Here is a 23,158-nt window from a genome sequence, read left to right on the forward strand (position 1 = left end):
TATTTGAAAATCTGTATGAACTTAAACATTTGGTGAATCATGTGCAATACGTTTCTGTGTCTGAGAGTGTCACTCCCAGATTTTTAAGTGCTACAATCCAGAGAAGTTCCATGTTCTCTGCTATAGTATCAGTTTACTCACCCCCCCCCCCAAAAAAAGTGCAGCTTTGTGATCTGCTTCCACCTCTAGCAGCAGTAAAGCATCACTGCTGATGTTCTTACTGCATTGCAGTCTTAACATAAATCCATGCACTTTTTTTTATTTTGTACTGCAGCAAAGCCTTCGATTTAGTTCAAACTTGTGCTCCTGTGTGTACCTTTGACTGTCACCGAGTGAGCACCGTCGCCGTCGTGATCGGGCTGAAAGAGCAGAGATTCGAAGGGCAATGTAATTTGCAATGCAAACATCCACCAGGCTGTCAGTGAACCCATCTTTTGGTTAACATTTCTATTCAGATGCAAGGCGCTCCATCAAACTGCTTCCAGACATTCCAGGAAGTGCTTTAGTATCGGGATATAAAACATTTGATTTCCTTGGTAATTCTGCATATTATCAGTTTTGGCATCACTGTCGGACATCAGAGTGGGGGTTTAATCGCGGTCAAATATGGAAACTCGGTGGATTAGATATTCTGTCAAAGGCTACCTGAATGTGTGGCAAAGGGGAAAACCTGTGAAACTAAATCGGGTTTGGCAGAGACGTCAGCTGCCCTGTTGTGCGGAGATAAGGTGTTAATAGTGCACTCTAATGTTGGGAGCATCGCTCACATCTCACTCTGGATACTGTGGTCTTTTTATAGTCTCGGCGCTGTCAGCAGGGCCTCTGGAACGATCTGATCTGATCCCTTTGAAGTGCAGACTATGATTTCCTATTGTGGCAATCTGACATGTCCTCAGCTTTCCCCGCTGGAGTGCTCCCCCAGTTTTCATCAAAATCTCTCGTCGTCATCCCGAATCCTTCAGTTTTTTGGGGGTGATTTTTTTGTCCTCTGCTCTCAGAAGCTCTCCTCCTCTCTCTCTCTTTTGGTCCCTCCCCTTCTTTACTTTTAGGTTTTGTGAGGAAGTCAAAGGGAGGTGTTGCCAGATGGTAGCCACTATTGAAAAAGAGTAATCATGGCTTATGACACTGATCTGTCTCTGTGTCTCTTCTGTCTTGTTTCTCTTGCAGGTGAAGGACCGTGCAGACACGCTATCTCACACTAAGCTATGGAATGCTCTCTGCACCCACCATCACTAGTCTCCAATCTTTGGACTGAGCTCCAAACGCTTAGTTAGCGGCTGTGCTTCTCCCCTCGAACTCTTTCTAACCAGGGGACGAAGAAAAGGAGCGGGCTTAACAAGTCCTCCGCTACAAACGCACACAGCACTTCTTGGTTTTTTTTCTTTCTCTTTTTTTAAATATTTAAACTAGTTTTTCTCCGCTTGGATTTTTGTCTGGTGAAATCACATCAAGATGGATCTGGAACCGTACCTGTGGATGGTGATTATCGGCTTCATCATTGCCTTCATCCTGGCCTTTTCGGTGGGCGCCAATGATGTGGCCAATTCCTTCGGCACGGCAGTGGGGTCCGGTGTGGTCACGTTGAAGCAGGCCTGCATCCTGGCATCGATCTTTGAGACGCTGGGCTCAATGCTGCTGGGGGCCAAAGTGGGCGAGACGATTCGAAAGGGCATCATAGATGTTAGCCTGTACAACGAAACGGTGCCCGTACTGATGGCGGGGGAGGTCAGCGCCATGGTCGGTAAGTTGGGCTAAACTTTTGGCAACTATTTTAATAACTGATTAGTCATTTCAGTCATTTTTCAAGCAAAAATGCCAGATTCTTTGATTTCAGCATCACAATTGTGAGGGTTTGATGCTCTTCATTGTCATATATGAAAGCAAACTGAATATCTTTGGGCTTTAGACTATTAATTGGACAAAACAAGAAATGTGAAGATGCCACCATGGACATTTTTCAGAATTTTACAAGATTTTATAGACAAAATGATTAGTTTCTTAATAAAAAAAAAAAAACAATAGGCAGATTAATCAATAGTTTAAATAAATGGTGGGTGCAGCAGTGAGTCATATAGTTAAGGACTGTGCGTCACTCTTGACAAAAGTACATCTGAAATGTTGCTGCTTCTTGGCTCCATCAAGTGAAACCGGACTGGTGAGACCTGCTGAGAAGTGAGGCAATCATATAATATAATGGTAATGCAGTAACAGTTGGGCTTTGTTTGATAATGTAATAATAGTCGGTCTCACTAATGAAGAATAAATACTGTACATTAGATCTGAAAGAATTAGTTGATCACCAGAAACACAATTTATTGATTTATTAAGTCAGTTTTTCATGGAAAAATCAGCTGTTCACTGGTTCTTCAATATGAGTATTTGCTGGATTTCTTGTTTTTTAAGTCTTTGTTAACTGAATATTTTGGACTGTTGGTCAGACAGAATAAGACATTTGAATTCGTCACATAGGGCTCATGTAGACAGACAAATCTCCTACAACTCTCCAAAACATAAATAAACAGAATCTAATCACTTGCTAATCGTTTTGTGTATATACACTGAAGTGAAAACAGTACAAAGACAATTTAATGTATTTAGTATTTAATGTTTTACCTCATGAACTTCATTGATTTTTGTAATTATCTGCTTATTCTGAATTTGCTGCCAGCAACACATTTAAAACAAGTTAAGACAGGAGCAATGAATGACTGGGAAAGTTGTGCAATGCTCCAAAACACCTGTTTGGATCATTCCACAGGTAAACAGGTTGATTGGTAACAGGTGATAGTATCATGATTGGGTATGAAAGGAGCATCCTGGAAAGGCTCAGTCGTTCACAAGCAAAGATGGAGTGAGGTTCACCACTTTGTGAACACATGATTGGATAAAGGATGTTACTACATGGGCTGTAAACAGTTTGTTTGAAAATGATTGGTTTCTGTTTTTAGTAAGATTTTATACAGTGTCCCAACTTTTTGAGCTCAGGGTTGTAATGAAAGCACTCATTAGTTGCAGTCTGAAAATACATTCAGAGAAACCTCTGTATGCCGCTGTATACATGTGAACAGTTTTTGCTTTGTGAAATGCCCATCTGGTAAGCATTTGCTGTTGACGTTGTTTGAGAAATTAGTTACACGGATGATGAGAGACCCTCAATGTCTAACTCCTAACCACATGACAGGAGAGGAGAGCCAGGATTTGGTGGCTCATAGATGGATATTAGGACTGAAACGAACAAATAATGAAAAATTCTGAAAATCACAAGTTCCTACAGCCCAAGGGGACTTCTTTTAAGTGCCTGCTCTGTCAGAACAGTCCAAAACCCAAAGTTATAAAAGTTAAAATGATCTAAAACAGAAGAAAGCAGAAAATCAGTTTTGGCAGTTTTACATGACAATAATATTAATTATATCCACATAGTTGCATATTATTTTTCCGTCCATCTGCTAATGCATTAATCAGCCCTAACATTTGTTCATGTGAATGGGGACCTCTGTAAACACTAGTCACATTTTTGCCATACCCTGGTCTGAGGGCAAACACAACAGCATGTCAGACTGTTCTAATATATGTAACGTTTACACAGTAGGATTAGTAGGATTACAGGAACTGTGTGTAAAACGTAGATACAGACGTTACAAACAGCTCTGAGCTGCTGTGATCTGAGTCCTGGCTGCAGACTCACTAAACGTTCATGAGACGCACATACGTACACAAGAGAAGAGGCATCTCTCAGCTTCATTACCCCCAAAATAAACGCGTTATCCAACTGTTTGTCTTTAAACTAAACTATTAAATGACATAACTCTAGCAGAAGCAAAGTTGATAAAAGTTCACTGTTGTCCATTTAAATAACATCTACGCTTGTTTTAAGAACCACTCAGATTTGTGGGCGATGATCAAAAAAAAATTTTTGTCCTTTCAAAGTTTCAAAGCAACTCTCTGCCAAACTGTGAAAAAATCTGTTTTTAGATGAACCTTGTGATGTTTTTGACACGTGAACGAACCTCGCAGCATCGTAAAAACATCTCCCGAGTTGCTTCCTCACATTAAAAAACACATTTACAGTGAAGCACAGGCAGCAATTGTTGAGTATCAACAGTGGCTTTACTCATCAACATCAGATTACCTCAGTACATGAGCGCTGCAGAACAGAAAACAATGGGGCTCCCGTTGAGACAATGCCGTTTTAATGGAAGAGTGACTGCTGGGAAGCGGTGATAAATCAGCAGATATTACGCACAGGGGAACCCGTGTCGCAGGAAATTCAGGTGTGGCAGAAAGCCACAAGTGAATGTTGGGGAAACACTCGACTGTTTTTTTCTGAATGTCAAACAGGAAACACGTTTCTCTGCCGCATTGTTTGTGCAGAATTAGAAGAAATTTGAACTCCTTGATTCAGTTAGATAAAAGCAGGAAAATGCAGCTATTGTGTCCAGCAGGAGTTCACAGAAACAGCACAATACAGAATATACTTGTAAATGTTGAAACCAACCTGCAAGCCTAATACGAAACTGAGGTCTTTCTGTTCAAATAAGGAACTCCTTTGTCGTAAGAATAACAAAAATACACATATCTGTGGGAGAAGACTGTGTTAACAGACCCTTTTGGTCTTGATAAATGAAGCATTATTGTTGAAGTTGTGTGTTGTTTTCAGCACCCGCTACAGATACAGTTTGAGCACAGAAATGCAGTCAGTGAATGTGGTGTCGTTTCCTGTAGTTCACAGCTTGTGCTTTCCTTTGTTCCAGAACTACATTTCTAATTAAACATGAAACATGTCTGCGTTTTGTGTTTCTGGTTCACAGGGTCAGCCGTCTGGCAGCTAATCGCCTCCTTCCTCAAACTGCCGGTCTCTGGGACTCACTGCATTGTTGGCGCCACCATCGGCTTCTCCATGGTGGCCATCGGCACCAAGGGAGTGCAGTGGATGCAGCTTGTCAAGATTGGTAATGGCTTGGGGCTCTGTGAGACTTATATGCTGGCTGTATAGGCCTGCATGTGTATATTTATGATGCTCACATACAGAAGACTTTTTACACAACTTTGCCATCCAGAACTGACAGAATACAAACTAAATATCACCACACTGAGATATTTCCAGTACAGCTACAGCAGGTTTAGCTCTGCAAAACACACAGTAATCACAAGATTATGTTGTCAGCGAGGACGACTCCCTCGACCATTTTACACAGCGGGCAATCCCTTTAAGATGAGGCAGAGCTACCAATTTCTCCACCGTGAGGGGTCTCAATAGACCAGCGTGCAATGCAGCCACAGCACAGACTTAAAATAAACACTTTATCTCAGACAGAGAAAGTCTGGCTATTGCTTCCTCCACCTGCATGTATAAACTGGGATGAAGTAGCCCTGCAGATAGAGTATACATGGGCCATTCTGCACAATGAGTACTTTTACTTTTGGTACTCTTAAGTATATTTGGTTGTAATACTTTTGTGATTTTTAAGAAAACATTGAAGTGCATGGCTTTTACTTGCTACATATTATTTCTACACTGTGGTACTATTACTTCAGTACAACATCTGAGTACTTGTTCCACCGCTGTTCTGAGAAGTGTAGGAAATTATTGATGAAGAATGGAAGATGAGTCCTGTTGGGGGGAAAAAATACAGGAACTAAAAGTTATGGCTGCCTGATGATACTGTATCAGTGGTTGATTTTAGTCTGTTAGCAAGTCTTGTCGTCTCTCTTCTGATGACGTGCTGTCCTCCCTCTCCAGTGGCATCATGGTTCATCTCGCCTTTGCTCTCTGGACTCATGTCTGGACTCCTCTTCATGCTCATCAGACACTTCATCCTCAACAAGGTGGGCTCACAGTATCACACAATCCTTCCTCATTGAATTTACAGGTTCTTATTTGTATTCCTGGTTCAGCAACGTTTTTAATCTTGTAAACATTTCGGTTGTACGCCTTAAAATCACACCACTGGAGTTCTGACCATAAACAAAATAATGTTTTATGAATCCCCATGCAGTGGATTGCACCAGTCACATTCACACTGTCAGCATGTAGAGTGAGCCATTGGTCCACGAGTTCAAAATGCCAGAATTTAGACACACACGTGTGCATGCAAACCTGTCCAAAGAACTTCAGCTCAGATAAAATCCATTTGATTTGGCAACACCTGCAGATCTGTTGTTATGTAACAGGCAATCTCTGGCAGACCAGGAAGAGAAAAGTGTTGTGGATCATCCTAAGGTCACGACTGCAGGATTATGTATGAATGAGTCATAGGATGATTTGTCATTTGGACTGGAGTTGCTGTGTAGCTGGGTCAAATTCACAATGAGTTCACCTCTGTCTTTGCAGGCTATTTGCATCCGCTAAATCAGAATATCTACTCTTTCTGTTGTATGTGTGTTGTGTTTGGATTCGATGCTTCTCCAAGATGCAAAGTCAAGACAAAGATTTAGTTTCTAGGTGTAAGACTTTTACCCTTGAAGGTCAGATCATACTGCATATCAACCTCCTCATAAACTGCACATTGTGCAAGAGCGAATTGTTGGATATATAGTTTTACCTCATCATCTGTTTTCACACCTTTGACCTGTGAACGTCCACCCTCGAGAGAAAGCTGTAGTTTTATTCAAGGTCAGCATATGTAACACAACACTCATCTGTGGTTTTCACTACTGTTGCACTGAATTTAACTGCTTGTTGCCTTCCGCAGAAAAACTTGAACAGAATAATGACGGCAGCTTGGTAATCGTATAGGAAATTACAGGAGAGAAGCAAGAGGTGCATTTACAAAGTAATGTAACACAAATAGGACTGGGCAATGTATGTAGTCGACATCAATATCACAGCATCACTGCAGTTATTTCTTAATACTGACAGGAATGCAAGTAATAATAATTTTCATATTATTGTGTTGCATCAACACAAAATGATCATGTGACAAAAAAGGCTGATGCTCACATTTGAGAAGCTTCATTTTGGATGTGTTTGGATTGAAAAATCACAAAAACTATTAACAATTATCAAAACAGTTACAGATCAATCGTCTCAGCTCTATTGATAGATATATATGACAATATTGCATAAGTCGTAAAAAATAATTCTATATAATTACTATTACATATCAGGCAAAAGTCTTCATACAAATAAAGCAATAACTCATTTTGTTTTCAGATCTGCCTGGACTCATTCATTTGCAGCATTTTATAAAACAATGACTCTGTGTGAACAGGTCATATCACCATGATGTTCAATTAAAAGTTGATTAACATTCATAGGTTTTAGCTCTTTTATCATCACATGAGAAACTGTACTAAAATTGTGTGCGTGCGTGCGTGCGTGCGTGCGTGCGTGCGTGCGTGTGTGTGTGTGTGTCTGTCTGTCTGTCTGTCTGTCTGTCTGTCTGTGTGTGATTTCTACACAGGATGACTCTGTCCCTAACGGCCTGCGAGCGCTGCCCCTCTTCTATGCGTCCACAATTGGGATCAACACTTTCTCCATCTTGTACACTGGAGCCCCGTGTAAGTGCTGGGCGCCCGTTATCCCCCATAGAGATGTGGGTGTGTTTATTTAGTCTGACACCATCGTATGATCAAATTAACATCTCAGTCTTAACGGGTGATGGCGACAGTGTCGTTTGCTTGCTCAAAATTCCTTTTGAAGGTGTGACAAGAGTGTAAGTCGATTATAATACTTTGAAACTACATGTAAAGCGTTGTTTTCTTATACTTCTGCGTATGTGCCTGTTCATTAATTGCAGTGCTCGGGTTAGAGATGCTGCCGATGTGGGCCATCTTCCTCATCACTTTAGCTGAGTCGCTGGTCTGTGCTGCTCTAGTCTGGATATTCGTCTGTCCCTGGATGAGGAGGAAAATAGCAAGTAGGTATCCCTGTGTGGTGGTGGTGTGTGTGTCCAGCCTTTCTCACGGCATGTGAAAGCTCGGCGCTCTGACCCGGGCCTAACACAACAGCGCTGCAGCCTGGGCCTGCACACTCTGTGCTCTGACACAAAACAAGAGATGCCAGCGGATGTGTTTTCACGTTGGCCTCCGCCAGAGCCACAAAAGCCACCCAAAAAAAAAAAAAATCCTGTGAACTGTGTGTAGTGCTTTTTTCTTAAGGAGTGTTGCTGTTTGGCCAGATGCAGGGGGTTAAGTTCATGGCCTGCAGCATTGAAGGCTTTCAGATCGAGGTTAGGGATTGTTTCCCTAATGGGAAAATCAGCCTGCAGCAAAGCAAACAACGCTATAAAACACATGGGACATTACATAAAACAGTAGAAAGAGCAGTAGACGGAATATCTGAGAGAGCGGTGGACAAAAACAAAGCAGCCACTCTGTTATATGGAACTTAAATGTCATGTAGGATAAATAAGAAGTTCTTCTTATTGCAGCGATCAATAAGCTACAAACTCCTGACACCCCAAGTCTGAAGTGCCAGTGCTATTTCCAAACTGACAGACCTGATAAATGCCTTCAGCAGATGTGAAAATAAAAATTACAGTTGATATGAAACAGAAGAAAAGAGTGTTGTTATTGAAGCCTAAATATCCATGTTGAGGCTTAAAATAGAACGATAATGTTCTCGAAACTTTCTCTCAACGCGGCACACAAGTGAGGTCAACCCGATCTCTGAATGCCTGTGAGGATTATACTCGATATTATCAGTACTAATCTGGATATGACAGCATCCGTCAAAATGAAGCAGGCGGTGGCTGAGTTTATGTGTTTGTGCTGAGGGGTATTTTGAGGAGTACGGGGGCATGAAGTCTATCAGCAGTGGGATTAGTTTGGATCAGCTGATGGCTTTCCTTGTGTTTGTGGAAAGGTTGCTGCATAGTTTTCTCTTTTTCTGACCTGAAACCCAGCTTTTTCTGATTGATTATTACTGATGTTAATGCAGAGTGACAATATAGTTTTAACAAAAACATCCATGAGGACATTTCTGTTAGAAAAACAGGATATGTACCAGAATTAGTGATTCACTTATGTCCTGATTTTGTCAACTTGCCCTAATTGGAAATCATCCAAAAAAAATGTTTCTGTAAAGCCTGTCATGTAAACGCATACATTTGCGGTATTTTCCTCATAGTTAGTATCCGCGTTAGGACTCAAATGTTTATCTGTCTGTGATATTTGGTCTTTTCAGGATGCTCTCTTAACTAAACCTTCCGTTGCTTGATTTCCCCCAGGTCGTCTAAAGAAGGAGCAGGCTCTGTCCCGGATCTCTGATGAGAGCTTGGACAAGATACCTGAAGAGGAGGAGGAGAGCCCAGTCTTTAAGGAACTACCGGGGGCCAAGGGCACAGACGAGGCCGTGCTGCCGCTCACGGGGGGCAGCAGTGAGCGGAGCACCCGCGACTCCAGTGGAGAACTCACCAACCTGGCTAATGGAGGCACAGTCCTGCCTAACGGCAGGGTGTACGGTAAGACTGGAATACTGCTTTTACTTTGAGACTTGCTGGTGGATCGCTGCATCTGTACAGTGAATACCTTAAACATGAGCTGGTACAACTATTTTGTTGCAAATCCATAAAGCTGCACAACTCTTCTCCAGTAGAACTTTATTTATGAAAGGTTTTCAGCCATCTTGTCTTCATCAAGCTGGTGTGTTGGCAACTGCGTTGATCATCATAAACGTTCGTGCATCCACACTCACTCCATCATTGTCTCTCCTTCAGGCCGGACCCACTCGATGACCAACGGCTGCCTCAAGTCACCCGTCTCTAATGGCAGCTTCAGCTTCGATGGCCACATGCGCAGCGATGGCCAGGTGTACCACACAGTGCACAAGGATTCGGGTCTCTATAAAGACCTGCTTCACAAAATCCACCTGGGCCGCATGGACGACAGCGACCGCTCAGGCTCCAACGCCGGCCCGGCTGACAACAACTACCGCCTGCTGCGCCGCAACAACAGCTACACCTGCTACACAGCAGCCATATGCGGCATGCCCGTCCAGCCGCTCATCCGCACGGAGTCGCGCGAGGACAGCGAGAAGTTGGTGGGAGAGGGAGGCGGCGGCAGGAGCAACAGCGTGTCCTACTCCAAGAAGAGGGTGCGCTACGACAGCTACTCGTCGTACTGTAATGCCGTGGCGGAGGCTGAGATCGAGGCAGAGGAGGGCGGGGTGGAGATGAAGCTGGCCACAGAGCTGGAGGGGGTGGAGGAAGAAGGGGCTCCTGCTCCAGTGCCTCTAGATGACTTGGCTGAGGAGGACCACGAGGAGAAGGATAAGTCTGAGGTGTTCCTGCTGTTCCACTTTCTGCAGATCCTCACTGCCTGCTTCGGCTCCTTCGCCCATGGAGGAAATGATGTCAGGTGCTGCCTCCTGCTGCTTACAGGACATATAGCATCTTATAAACAGTAGCTAGTGCACCTGTAAAATGACATTTCTGTAGTATTTGATCATATATTTTGTTATTCCTGAAGCTTTTTCCATTATTAAATTACATACAAGTAATATTTCTGTAACATAGAGAAATCAGTTCGACTCTGCTGCTTGACGCAGACATACAATAATCTATTTCCTCACCTTTGCAGTAATGCCATTGGGCCCCTGGTGGCGCTGTGGATGATCTACGACCAGGGCGGTGTGATGCAGGACGCCGCCACTCCCGTCTGGCTGCTGTTTTACGGTGGTATAGGCATCTGTGCCGGCCTGTGGGTGTGGGGCCGCCGCGTCATCCAGACCATGGGCAAAGACCTGACTCCCATCACCCCCTCAAGGTGAGAAAGCCACCACATGGGAGAGCAGGCGCAGGGATGTGTGTGTGTGTGTGTGTGCGTTCATGTGCGTGCGGAAATATGGGTGAGAAAGAAACGTTTGGACGACAGAGAGAGAACGACTGTTTGGGGTGAACTTTCAAACGTTTGGTTTCACTTGCTCCAAAAAGCCTCGACACGCTGACATACACAAGTCCATCGGGTGCATCAGCTTCCTTGGTAAGTCTAAGTCACACAGCTGTATGAATGCACACACACACACACTCACACACACTCTGTCCTTAACAAGGCTGTTAAACGTTATTGAACAAGCAATTCAACTGACAGTAAAATGCATAAGCCCAAGGCAGCACAATTATGGTTAGAGTGCTCTGTAACCTCAAGTGCTCCCTCTTCACAGGTACAGTAAAACTTGTCCAGCTAATCAAGAGTGTTTATCTCGAGCACGCACTGATTAACCGAGCTCCACTCCCCAAACAAAGCTGTCACTGCATTTTTCCTTCACAGGCATCCTGCGAGTACAATGCTGTATTTGCATTTTCTATGTTGGTTGCATGTTTGAAGGCGTATACAGTACCAGTAAAAGGTTTGGACCCACCTTCTCATTTAATGTTTTTTTTATCCCTCTGAAGACATCAAAACTATGAAATAAAACATGGAATTAGACAGTGAGAATAAGTGTATACAAAGCAAACCAAGTTCTATATTAGATTCTTCACAGTAGCCACCTTTTGCTTTGATGACAGCTTTGCACACTGTTGGTATTATCTTAACCAGCTTCATGCAGTAGTTACAGATTTGCACTTTTCTAATGTCCATTCCTTGTGTTTTATGGCCCAAGCAGTTCTCTTCCTTTTGTTGGTCTCCCTCAGTAGTGGTTTCTTTGCAGCAATTTGACCATGAAGGACTGATTCACACAGTGTTTTCTGAACAGTCGATGTTGAGATGTGTCTGCTGCTGCAGCTCTGTGAAGCCTTTACGTGGGCTGTAATCTGAGGTGTCCTTAATTGGCGATTTCTGAGGCTGCTGACGGTAATGAACTTATCCCCTGCAGCAGGAGTAACTCTTTGTCTTCCTCCGGGGCGGTCCTCGTGAGAGACAGTTTCATCACAGCGTTTGATGGTTTTTGTGAGTGCAATTGAAGATGCATTCAAAGTTCTTGAAATTTTGCAGACTGACTGACCTAAAGTGTTAAAGTAATGATGGGATAGTGATCTCTTTACTTAGTTGAGCGGTTCTCGACATAATATGCGTTAGTATAGTAGTCTGAATACCAATACTACCTCTGCACAACACAACTGATGGTGTCAAATGCATTAAGAAGGCAAGAAATTCCACTAATTAACTTTCAACAAGGCACAGCTGTTAACTGAAAGCCATTACAGGTGGTCACATGCAGCAGGCAGAGAGAATACCAACAGTGTGCGGAGCTGTCATCAAAGGTGGCTACTGCGAAGAATCCAAAATATAATTAGATTTTGCTTTGTTTAAACTTTGTGTTTACCACATGATTCCATATGTGTTGTTTTACAGTTTGGATGTGTTCAGTGCTAATGTGCAATGTGGAAAAAGAGTTAAAAACAAAGAGAAAACATTGAACGAGGCGATGTGTCCAAACTTCTGACCGGTACTGTACGCGTTTGATTTTTATTCCAGACTGATTTCATGTGACTTAAATACTGAGATTAAATACAACACAAACGTGAAAGGATATTTTTTGTCCTGATGTACAAACCATTTGACGACAAATCTAACATGATCTCTGTATTGCACAGTGCGATGAAACATTTTGACAATGGTCACAGTTTAAACTTTGCGAGAAGAAACTCTCCACTGCTCTGGATCATGTTCAGAGGGAATGAAGCAGGAATGATGCACTCTCTGTTTTTCTTCTGCCCTCTGACTTATTACATAACAATTATGAATAAATAAGTGGTCTTTTGGACCACAGCACATAAAGCCGCAGGGCTTCCTTCATCCCACACTCTAAGCAGCGGACATCACGCATCCTTAACCACTGACTGCTGCTCCTCTGTCCTTGAGATCAATCTCTCTTTCTCTCTCTTCTGCTGTCATCCCAGCTTCCCACACATTAGCTGAACAGTGTGTGTGTGTGTGTGTGTGTGTGTACACACACCTCAAGGATGTTTGTGCGTATCGTGTCAGCTGAAAGAATTCAGTGCCTGCAGATCGCTCTGCAGTGAATGTACTGTATGTGTGCGTGCACGCATACATATTAAGGTCTAATTGTTCCAGTAATTTATTTGCGAGCCAGTGTGTGTGTGTGTGTGTGTGTGTGTGTCAGTCAGTGTGTGTACACTCTGTTGCCTGGCAGGAACATCACACAGGGTTTCAGGAAGTTGTTTGGCATTCTGGATGAAGAGAAGTAGAGCAGGGAGAGTGAGGGAGGGGCAAAGCCACAGTGGGAACCCTGGCCTCTCTTCTCCAACCACAGGGAGGGACGCCAGCCTGACTCCTTCTCTTTGCACTTTTCTTTTTCTGTCTGTCCTCCTTTTTTTTCCATATTCCTTCCTTGCCCTGTCCTTTAAATCTCTATTTTTGTGGTTAACCCTCCTCTTCTTCCCTTTGTTCATTCCTTCCTAATTTCTCCTCCTCGCTGCATTTTTTAGTCTTGTTTTTTATCGCTCGTCTCACCTCTAAATCTTTCTCTCTCTTCCCTTAAGTCCCACAATTGTTCTCACGCTCACACCGTCTCATTATTTTCCCTCTCTCTTCATTTCTCCTCTCTTTTTTTGGCCCCCCTCTCTCTGTGTGCCTTCTTTTTTTTCTTTCTTAATCTCCCTCTTTCCATCCCCAGCTTAGTCTTTCGCCAGGACTCAAAGACAAATTTGCTCTGGTTCACTGTTCTAAAGGCTCTCTTTCCTCCAGTGTCTGTTTCCATGCATCAATCTGACAAAGAAGTTTGTTTGGGGCAAGGACACGGAAGTGTGTGCACAGTAAACCCTTGAACAGTTTGGTGTATCGCAGCAGTGAAAACATGCCGCAGCAGGAAGAGCACGTGTTAATAATAAAATGACTGATCAGGCTGCTGGTATTGTGCATCACTGTCACACTGTCGTGACTCACTGGGACACCTGAATAGAACTGAGTCGTGTACAGAGTCATGTCACATGCCCGACAAAATCTGAAAGTCTGAAATGTGCAACATCGTTTCAAAACAGCTTTTACGTGTGTTTCTTGTCTATACACTTTTCTTCAACACAAAGATATGACGCAGCTCGAAGCTAACAATGACAGACGAAAGAATTTCAGTCACCCATTATTTGGTAAACACCAAAAGAGTAAGGAGCACTCAAATGTGGCACAAGCTACTGTTCACAACAAGATGGTCAAGCTAAAAGTGTCCAGTCGTAATGGTTTTCATGGTTTACCAAAACAAAGTTCAGAGTTTGACCCGCAGCCAGCTCTTGATGTGTAGATGGAGACAGCTAATCTGAAACTCAGCCAGGGACTAGGGGCTGCATGTTCATCGTCTACCATGCAGGAAGCTGAAGAGGAGGCCAGTGAAGGAGACACAAGGGAGGAAGATTGGGCCTACTAAGATGTGTATGGGATGAGTACCAAACATCATCTCCTGGTACTCAACTGACTACCTGACAAAAAATGGTTATGTTAATGTTATTTTTAACACCTGTGCTTTCAAAATCAAGATCAAGATGTTAAATCAAGATATATACTCAAAACACAGAGCAGGTACCACAGCACTATAGAAATGTATATATATATATACAAAACTTTTGCGGCATTTTTATCCTTTAGCTGGACAGTATTCAGTGGAGAGTTGACAGGAAATGAGTAGAGACAGATGTGACCAACGTCCCCAACCTGACTTAAACTGGGTATGTTGCAATCGCATTGTCAGAAACCCCAAGGTCACCAGGACATCCCACATCTATGCAGTCTGCAGCATTTCTACACACAGTTAGCACTACACCCGTTTCAAGTTATGTTCAAGATCGCTCAAGTAAAATCATCAGAACAGTGAAAGACATCAGCCGTTACTGTTCCTGAGCGCCAGAACAGTGACGAGTGAAATGTTGCAGATTTGACCAATTAAAATTCAGCAGTGTCTGTCTCCAGAGCTTTACCTCAGTGCTCAGCCAGAGATGTATTGGCACCTGTTTTTTATTTAGTAACTGCAATGAAAGAAGCACCAGCTAATGATTCAACTTCAAGCTGCTTTCTCACTCGTCCACTTTCTCTTCATCTTTCTGTCTCTTGCTCCTGTTTTTATTACTTAATTCCGCTCCCTAGTTTTCCATCCCAGGCAACTGGCCAAAAGACTTCTTATTAATGATTTTCTCTTCCAGTGCGCCAACTGGTCTGGTGTCAGTGTGAATAATGTTCTGGAAACGGGACATGGCTTCAGATGAATGTCCTAGTCAGCGAGAGGCAATACAGAAACACAGTCACACACAACGTCCTGCCTGTGTACCACATGCAGCTGTTGTTACTCTTCCTGAATTACCTACCAGCATTTAGGACCTGACAGAAATGCTGTCTTTATTGTGTGAGTGAGTGAGTGTGTGTGTGTGTTTTGAACAGAGAGAGCGTGATCATTATATTATCCTGTCTCATCACTGTATGTCTTTTCCTCTTGTGTTGGGTCTACTTTAAAGAGCTGTTGAATGTTGTGCTGTGGTTAATGTGGATGCTGGAGTACAGTGAGCGCGTGCCATCAGCAGCACGTCCCACACATTACAATGAAAGATGTCTCTTTGCCCCCACCCCCCCTCCCCTCCCTCCTCCACAGTGGATTCACTATTGAACTGGCTTCTGCACTCACAGTCGTGTTGGCTTCCAATATCGGAATCCCTGTCAGTACCACACACTGCAAGGTATGACTGAGCGGCCCCTCCACCTGGCCTCTCACCTCCCCTACAGGCATTTCCAGGGGCCAGCGAGCTCACACTGCCTCCCAGGGCACCGGGCTGGAAATGCACACACCACTTAAGTCCAAATTTAGTCTTGCAATCAGATGATTTATGTAGATTTTCTGTGTATCTATGAACAGATTTTATCTCTATTTTCCTAGTTGTGCTTGCAAGGATTCAAGAAAGTTCAGATGCTTGTGGCAGAAGGGGATAATTCCAGTTTATCACAACTTGGGTCTTATTTATTGCTAAAGTAATTGCTGAGATCTGGGAACATGGCGACATTGCTACAACAAAGTCAGACTGGGCAAGAAACAGCAGTCATACGTCATCAATCAGGCGGGTTGTTAAACAAGCCGGTGAGTAATTTCCACTGGGGGTGGGAGGAACAGGCCCCCCCTTTACTTTCTAAAATGCTATTTTAGTTTTACAATTTCTTCACTCAAATCTCTCCTAACACAGTAGGCTTTACGAGCAGCAGCGATTGATTTCGGAGTTTCTTGGCCGTGGTCTTCACCTCCCAGGCAACATTCATCTTGTCCTGCCTTACTGCTGGAGGTTGTTAGGGCTGGATGCAGCCTGTTAGGAAGGTCTGCAGGCACAACTCAGGGCTGAAAATGGGTTTCTTGTGCTTATTTTTCAATAAGAAAAAGTGCCCTTTGTCGTTCAGATGGTTGTGATTATCTGTCATTAAGTATCTGGTCTCTTTCAAGGACTTGAGGAATTTAGACATGATTTAAATAGGGTTAGTTCAAAGATGTTGACTTGTTTGAAGAACCTCTGACTTTCCTGTGCAATGTCACTACTTTTCCAGATCTTAGCAATTAACTTGAGTACAGCAGCATTACTGTTAGAACTGTTTCCCAAAACTATGAAAATAATTGTCCAGAATTGTCATAAACCAGAAGTGTCCTTTAATTCCCTGCGACTGACAGTCCCCTCTCAACGTTTCACTGCATTTAAAAAGACAAACAGTGTCCAGCCCTGGGCAGCAGTGTGCAGCTCCTCTCCCCTGTTCTTTTCAGGAACACTGGATCCAAGCTGGAAGACTTGCCCCAGCCCTCTCCTGCCCCCTCCCCATCAACATGATGTCTCATCCTCTGTGTCATTCCCTCCAACTCTCTTCCATTTTGCCCTTTCAGCACTGGCATGGTTTGGTGTGTGGGTCCTCCACCCTCCTGCGCTTGGCTGCAAGCAGACTCCCCCACCCCCTCCACCAGCCTCCTACCCCGGCCCCACCCGTCTCACTTGTTTTCCACTTTTTCACCTCGCTCTCCATCTTTCTCTGTCTCTCCACTCATCTGTCTTCACAGCGGATTTTGCATTGAAGTAATGAGTGCGCTAACAGTGCTTGTTGCATCAAATGTGGGCATCCCAATAAGCTCCACCCACTGCAAGGTATTGGAGTCATTGGTAGTGAAGCCGTGCTAGAGAGCCCTATCAGAGCTCCACTTCATCGCTTCACCCGTAGCTGTCAATTGTCAAAGCCAATCACAACTCCCGAAGTTGCTCTTTTGACTTCTGCAGTTTCCCTGCAGCAGCAAACCCTCCGAGTTTGACTTTAAGGGGACCTCTGTAGGAAAATTGACATGATAATTGATTATAAAGCATGATGTCACAAGTGTGTAGCTACTGAACTGTACTTTTTGAAAGCAGAGAGACTTGAGGATGGTTTATCTAGAGATGTGTTGTCTGATATTTTCAGCTGGGTTTCTTTTTAGCCAGATTTTGACTTACTTGTTTACATTCTTTTTCCTTAATTAGATCTGAAATGTCACATTTTCTCTGTAGTCGGGTTTATTTGATGGAACAGAGTTTTAATCAAGGAAAGGTCAGACTTGAGCTCGTGTTCCAACAACATCAACAAGGATATTTCAGGGAATAGTTCAACATTTAGGAAATATGCCTATTTTTTCCTCCTGGCAGAGTCTTAGATGAGAAACCTGATACCACTCTCACATCTGCCTGTTAAATATGAAGATGCAACCAGGAGACTGTTAGCTTAGCTTTGCACAAAGGCTGGATTTTGGGGGAAATGGCTAGCCACTTAGCATGTAGCTGTTGTGGTAAATCCATTCCAAACAAAAAACATGTTGCTGAAGGGAAACTGCACAGGAGTCAAAACTGGTATTTAATTTGCTGATGATCAATTTATCTGAACATCAACATCGCCATCCATACCTTACTTTTATTTCTCACCTCCAAATACCCTTGTCTCTTCCCTAAAACCTCAGATAATCAACTGCTATGCCAAAATGCTAAATCTACTGATGGTTATATAATTGTGGTGGTGATTTGATTGATGTGGTGGTTGCGTGTGGGGATTCATAGACGTTGTTGGACGAAATCATTATTTTCAAGATATTAACGAGCCTATTAAGTTTGTGCCGTTTTTTTCCTCAAATCAGTCATCGTTAAAAGTGACACTGAAGAGTAGCCAACAACATCTGTGAACCCCCACCCCAGAGACAGCTGTGAGAGAGAATGTGAGTGCGTGAGCAGCGATGGGCATCCATTTGGCTTCGTCTCACCTCAGAATGACCGTTTTCTTTATGTGTTTGGCTGTTTCACTCATGTGCAGATCAAACCGAACTGATGCCCAGCCCTGCTGTGTAAGGCGCCGTGCTGTGATTATGTACAATGACTCGTTGTTTCAAAAGCTCTACAGGCAGTCATTAGCACCACAAACACTGAGGTCACACTGAGTTCAGACTTTGCTGCTGCATGCCTGAAATAGTACAGTTGGCTGTAAACAGTCATCTTAACCGTAGAATTTAGATTTTGTTCCACACAGGCTTTTGAGAGATGGCCTCTAAATCATGCTAATTATCCAAACGAGGGGCAATCTGAGACCTTTTAGAATACAAAGTAAGAAGTTGGCCTATTTGACCAACATCTCCTTCACTAGTGTATCTTTTGATAAGACTGACCTATCGACCGACCACCTGACCCTCCGCATTTAGGAGAGAGCGTGCCGGGCGGTGTCTCGTGTCTCATGTTTCTCTGGCCGTATAAGAGCAGGCACAGTCGAAGTCCTGCCCAGCGGCAGCGTCACAAACAGAGCTGAAACCAGTCACTGCACATGCCACTCCAACACACTGAGGTGTCTGAAGCGTGTCTGTGTGTCTTCTTATTCTGAGCTGATCACTTGATTAAAGGTGAGAGAAGAGTTCACTGGTGGACGTCTGACATCAGCAGAAATAATTACATAGAATTTCGTTGCACTTGGAAACTTGTGTGATGACAATTAATGATTCCTGATTCCTGATAAGAAAAAACACTGAGTTGTAAAGCCCAATAAAAATGAAAACAGCTGATTTTTGATGCGCCAGAACTGCTGATTTCAGACTTCCACAAACAGACTTTTTTAATTTCACTAGTGGTAACTTTCACAGTCAGCTTGCTCTAACTAACACAGATATTTTGGACCGAGCCGGTCCTGAAGAGCTGAAGGTTGTGTCCAGGCTTTCCTGTTCGGATGCTAATGCTCTGTGTTACCTGTGTGTCTTTACTATTATCGGTGGTGGAATGCATCTGAGTACATTGACCCAAGTACTTTGGTTGAGGGCAGTTTAGAGGTACTTTAGGTGAATTATTTCCATTTTCTGCTACGTAGATGAGGGTACCAATAAAATGCACTTCTGTACTTCTACATTAGTAGAAATTTTAATGTAATAAAATGAAGTATTTTTTAGTAAAGGAGATGAGACTATTATTGTGTTTAAGGTCACAAACACGCCGTATCATTTCCAGCAGCCCCCCAATCCATCGGGGGTTAATTAGAGCTAGATGTACAAACACTGGTTAAAGATAGAGTCTAGAAGAAGTACATCTGAACACAGAATGATCAGTTGCTTTTGAAAACCTGGACTACCTGCAGCTCTTCACGGCATCTTTGACATTAAACCATTTGTTCTGTGCTGCCGCTGATTGTTTCCTCTCCCCCCTCCCGGCCCAGGTGGGCTCAGTGGTGGCCGTGGGTTGGATCCGCTCCCAGAAGGCGGTGGACTGGCGCCTCTTCAGGAACATCTTCCTGGCGTGGTTCGTCACGGTGCCCGTGGCCGGCCTGTTCAGCGCCGCCATCATGGCCCTGTTCGTCTACGGCATCCTGCCCTTCGTGTGAGGGCACGCGGCCGGGAGGGAGAACAGAGGAAGAAGAAGAAGAGAGTCAGAGAGAGAGTGAAAGAGGGAAACTTGGGTAAAAATCATAGCTCAAGTGTCGGGGTTGCAGATAAAGGAGAAGGAAATATAGAGAGGGAAAAGGGCAAGGGTGACGGGAGTTGAGAGGTTTACAGATGGACTTGGTTGTACTGTGGATGCGAGGAGGGTTGGTTCATATGCTGCCTGGCTCCGAGTCCAGAGATCTTTTTGACTCATTTGAGTTTCTGATCGGTTTTTATTTATTCTCGTTTCGGGTGCATAAGAAAGTGCGTAACCGGCATGTTCATTGTACCATTCAATCTGCTGTACATATGACAATAATATAGGGAGATTTCCAGTAACTCTTAACAAGAACTGTGGCTGTTGGAGAAACAGTGGCAGTCGTTTTCTGTCTCGTCATTTAAAAAAAGAAAAATCATGAGTTAAAAAAAATAATTAATCGAACGGTTAATTCTGCACACCTAAACCGACAAACATGCCTGTATCATTCTGCCTGCTATCCCAGGTAGCATAGTTGGTCAAGTGCTTATTACTATTGTTCCAAAATGCCAGAAAAAAACCCCTGTACATATTGTTATACTGGATCGAGTGTGACTTGTTGTAGTGCGGCTTGCTTTAAAGTTAAAAAATAAGAAAAGATGTGCGTGTGGTCAACCAACCCATCCCGTCATCTCACTTTAAACATGCTAGCCAGGTACAACTAGGGCCAAACGGAAAGTGGGTGGTGGGACTGTCACTCTGCTTTTTTATTTTCCACATGATACCATAGAAACCTGATTTGCTAAAGAGTTGATTTTTGTCAAGAGCTCCTGTATGTTTTTAGAGATGGATCTCATATTTTTTAATGATGTATTATACTGTAATTTGTACTGTAAATACTGTCCTACAAGAGTTTGGGGGCGGGAAGGGGGATCATGGTTTGTTTTTAACATTGCGGGGGGGAGGGGGCTCTTCACCTCTTCATGATGTCGTATTATAGAGTATGTTTCATCCCTGAGTACACACACACACACACTCAATGAACACACACACTTGACAGCTGCTGTTTTGCGGAGGCTGGCAGAATATATTTGATTGGAAGTCCGTGATTAAACTCCATCCCTTCTGATTTTACTGCATCAGAGAATTGAACAGTGTTGGCAGAACGTTCTTTAAAGGTTTCTTCCTTGAGTTTAAGACGGCGATGTTCGAGGGAGGTCCGCTAGAATGAGGTTTAGGTGCAGCAGAAGCCAAAACACTAAAACCGAGACAAAAACACACTGATAAGGTCCCATAAAATGTTCACATATCTTCATCTGTATGCCTTTGTTTTCATACATAAAGCTCAGTTACTGGAGTCATTTCCTCATATCGAAGGCTCCCTGCCAATGATTGACCGCTACACTGTCCATGTTCGGGTCATTTCAGATCTCCCACCCTGTTCGCCGGTCAGATTACACATCTTAGTCCAGAGTTGTATTCGTTTCCGTAGCCCTGACCCTCTTGTCTCATACCCCTCATGTGACAAATCTGAGGCACGGCTCTCGGGATGCCTCTAAAAGTCGAAGCCTTGTCATGTCAGACAGCTATTATGTGTCATATCAAACGCTAACTGTTGTATTATAACTCAGCCAGTTATGCAGAGGTGGAAGGAGAGGGGATTCAACCCCAGCCACACGTGTAGCTCCTCAAAAACGGGCTGGTTGTTGTTGGAAGCACAGCAGCATTTACTCTCGATCACCACCTAAGTTTAAGCGCGAAGGGTCAGGTAGATATCGCAGCGGCATGGTCGAGCAGAAGGCCAGCGGGGGGTTATGCGGCCGCTCAAGTCGAGATAATATCACAAGGATCATTATGTTTGAATGAGATGGTATCGGGGGGTTGGGTGGGGGGGGTAGTACTGATCACCACCAGCTTTTTAACAGGGTCACCCGACCTGTAGATGAACAAAGTCTAAAGCTTTTTTTATTTGAACAAACTCGATGCCAGGTCTTGCAAGTTCTTTTTGTTCTTGTGGTGTGTTTCCTAATTTCTTTTTTTTTTCTCATGAACAAATCTATGCTTAAGTAGCCACTTGCCTTGTAACATTGTGTTTTATTTTGTGCAGATACAGTAAAATTATTAAGTACTGTGGTGTTTACATCGTAACCATATTGTAGAGTATCTGAAAAAAAAACTTTTGCCTAATAATGCCAATGAAAGACAAACTAATAACCATGAATTTTTAAGTGCAAGTAAAAAAAAAAAACAAATAACCTGAAGTGTCTAGAGAGAGAACGAGAGCGAGAGCAAGCGTGCGCGGTGACTTGTTTTTGTTGTAGTAGTCGTGCTAATCATGATCCCCGTCACTTTACACTGCTACTACGATGCATTAACACGACATGTATGGGTGCAATTCAGTAATGAAGAGAATGACTAGAGAAATTTCATCAAGACTATATATTTTTCTACCATATCTGAGTTTTAACCTGGGCGAGCTTCCAGACACTTCGGAGGACACACTGTCGGGGCTGATGGGAAATTGGAAAACAGGGACTAGCTGTAATGAGATCACAGTGATACTGAAGAAAATGATCTTATTACAGGGTGTCTCGCCTCAAAGGTGCCATGTGCCACACTTCCTCTGAGGCCCAGTGTGTTCTTCTAACATGTAGACTGACGTGTCGGCTGCCAATAGATCAGATTTTTAAATTACCATTTTTATTTTTGAATTTTAGATGAAAACACTTTGTAATTTTGTTTCCCTACTGCTTTGATCATGAGCTATGAGAGCAGGACGGCATCTTGCTAAAACCTGGACGACTGCTCGCTGAAGGCAAAATCTTGAAGCAAAATCTTAAACTTGGTAACTGATAACTGGACTGAGGACATTTGTTTCCTTGTTTTGGCAGGTAACCACTCTTGAAGCTCACACCCTTTGACTCTTTCACAGGCTGTGCGTTACACAGGGGGCTGCTCGCAGCTGGTGTGTTCAAATGCTCTTTGTGCTGCGGTTCAGCGAAGGTGCCTGGAGGAAGTCCGATTTTAAAAGAAATCTCACGATGCAATAGAGGTTTAGCCGTGTTTACCAAAGCATCAAAGATCTACAGCTGGTAGAAGACCAGATTTCTCCTCATTGTCTTTAAAGTGAGCAGATCTAACAGTGGCCTCAAGTGCAAAATATTAATTCATGATTCAAATAATATGCTCATATGTTTATCTAGAACTGTAGAATTAACTTGAAGACAGTCAATGTCAAATTGCATTGTCTGACCCCAGCCAGTTAACGTTTGTTGCTCTATGCAGGAACTGTCTGTCTAGTTTTCTGCTCCACTGTTGTGGTAACTTCCTCTTGGATGCAGGCTGCTCACATTCTGGCAGCTGTTCGCTACCTTTTCCAAAAGTCCCGACCTGTAATTGGCTAGGGGCTGCACACCATC

The 23,158-nt window shown here is 43.4% G+C and overlaps 1 protein-coding gene across 8 annotated transcripts in view; it reads left to right on the plus strand.

Moving 5' to 3' along the window:
* Positions 1–20,646, plus strand: part of slc20a2 (solute carrier family 20 member 2) — a 45,709-nt gene extending 25,063 nt beyond the window's left edge. For 6 of the 8 annotated variants that reach the window (XM_041937187.1, XM_041937186.1, XM_041937188.1 and 3 more), the window contains 10 exons: positions 1,168–1,741; positions 4,809–4,949; positions 5,741–5,826; positions 7,404–7,500; positions 7,740–7,859; positions 9,171–9,404; positions 9,660–10,299; positions 10,522–10,707; positions 15,479–15,563; positions 19,558–20,646. In XM_041937187.1, coding sequence (XP_041793121.1) covers positions 1,453–1,741; positions 4,809–4,949; positions 5,741–5,826; positions 7,404–7,500; positions 7,740–7,859; positions 9,171–9,404; positions 9,660–10,299; positions 10,522–10,707; positions 15,479–15,563; positions 19,558–19,722 — 2,043 coding nt within the window. In that variant the 5' untranslated portion in view covers positions 1,168–1,452 and the 3' untranslated portion in view covers positions 19,723–20,646. Of the gene's footprint in view, positions 1–893; positions 973–1,167; positions 1,742–4,808; positions 4,950–5,740; positions 5,827–7,403; positions 7,501–7,739; positions 7,860–9,170; positions 9,405–9,659; positions 10,300–10,521; positions 10,708–15,478; positions 15,564–16,912; positions 16,998–19,557 lie in introns of those variants that run through there. The other 2 variants (XM_041937192.1, XM_041937193.1) reach the window with 2 other exon arrangements.
* The last annotated feature ends 2,512 nt before the right edge of the window (positions 20,647–23,158 follow it).

Source organism: Chelmon rostratus, chromosome 5 (genome assembly GCF_017976325.1).
Source record: "Chelmon rostratus isolate fCheRos1 chromosome 5, fCheRos1.pri, whole genome shotgun sequence".
NCBI classification, from domain to species: domain Eukaryota; kingdom Metazoa; phylum Chordata; class Actinopteri; order Chaetodontiformes; family Chaetodontidae; genus Chelmon; species Chelmon rostratus.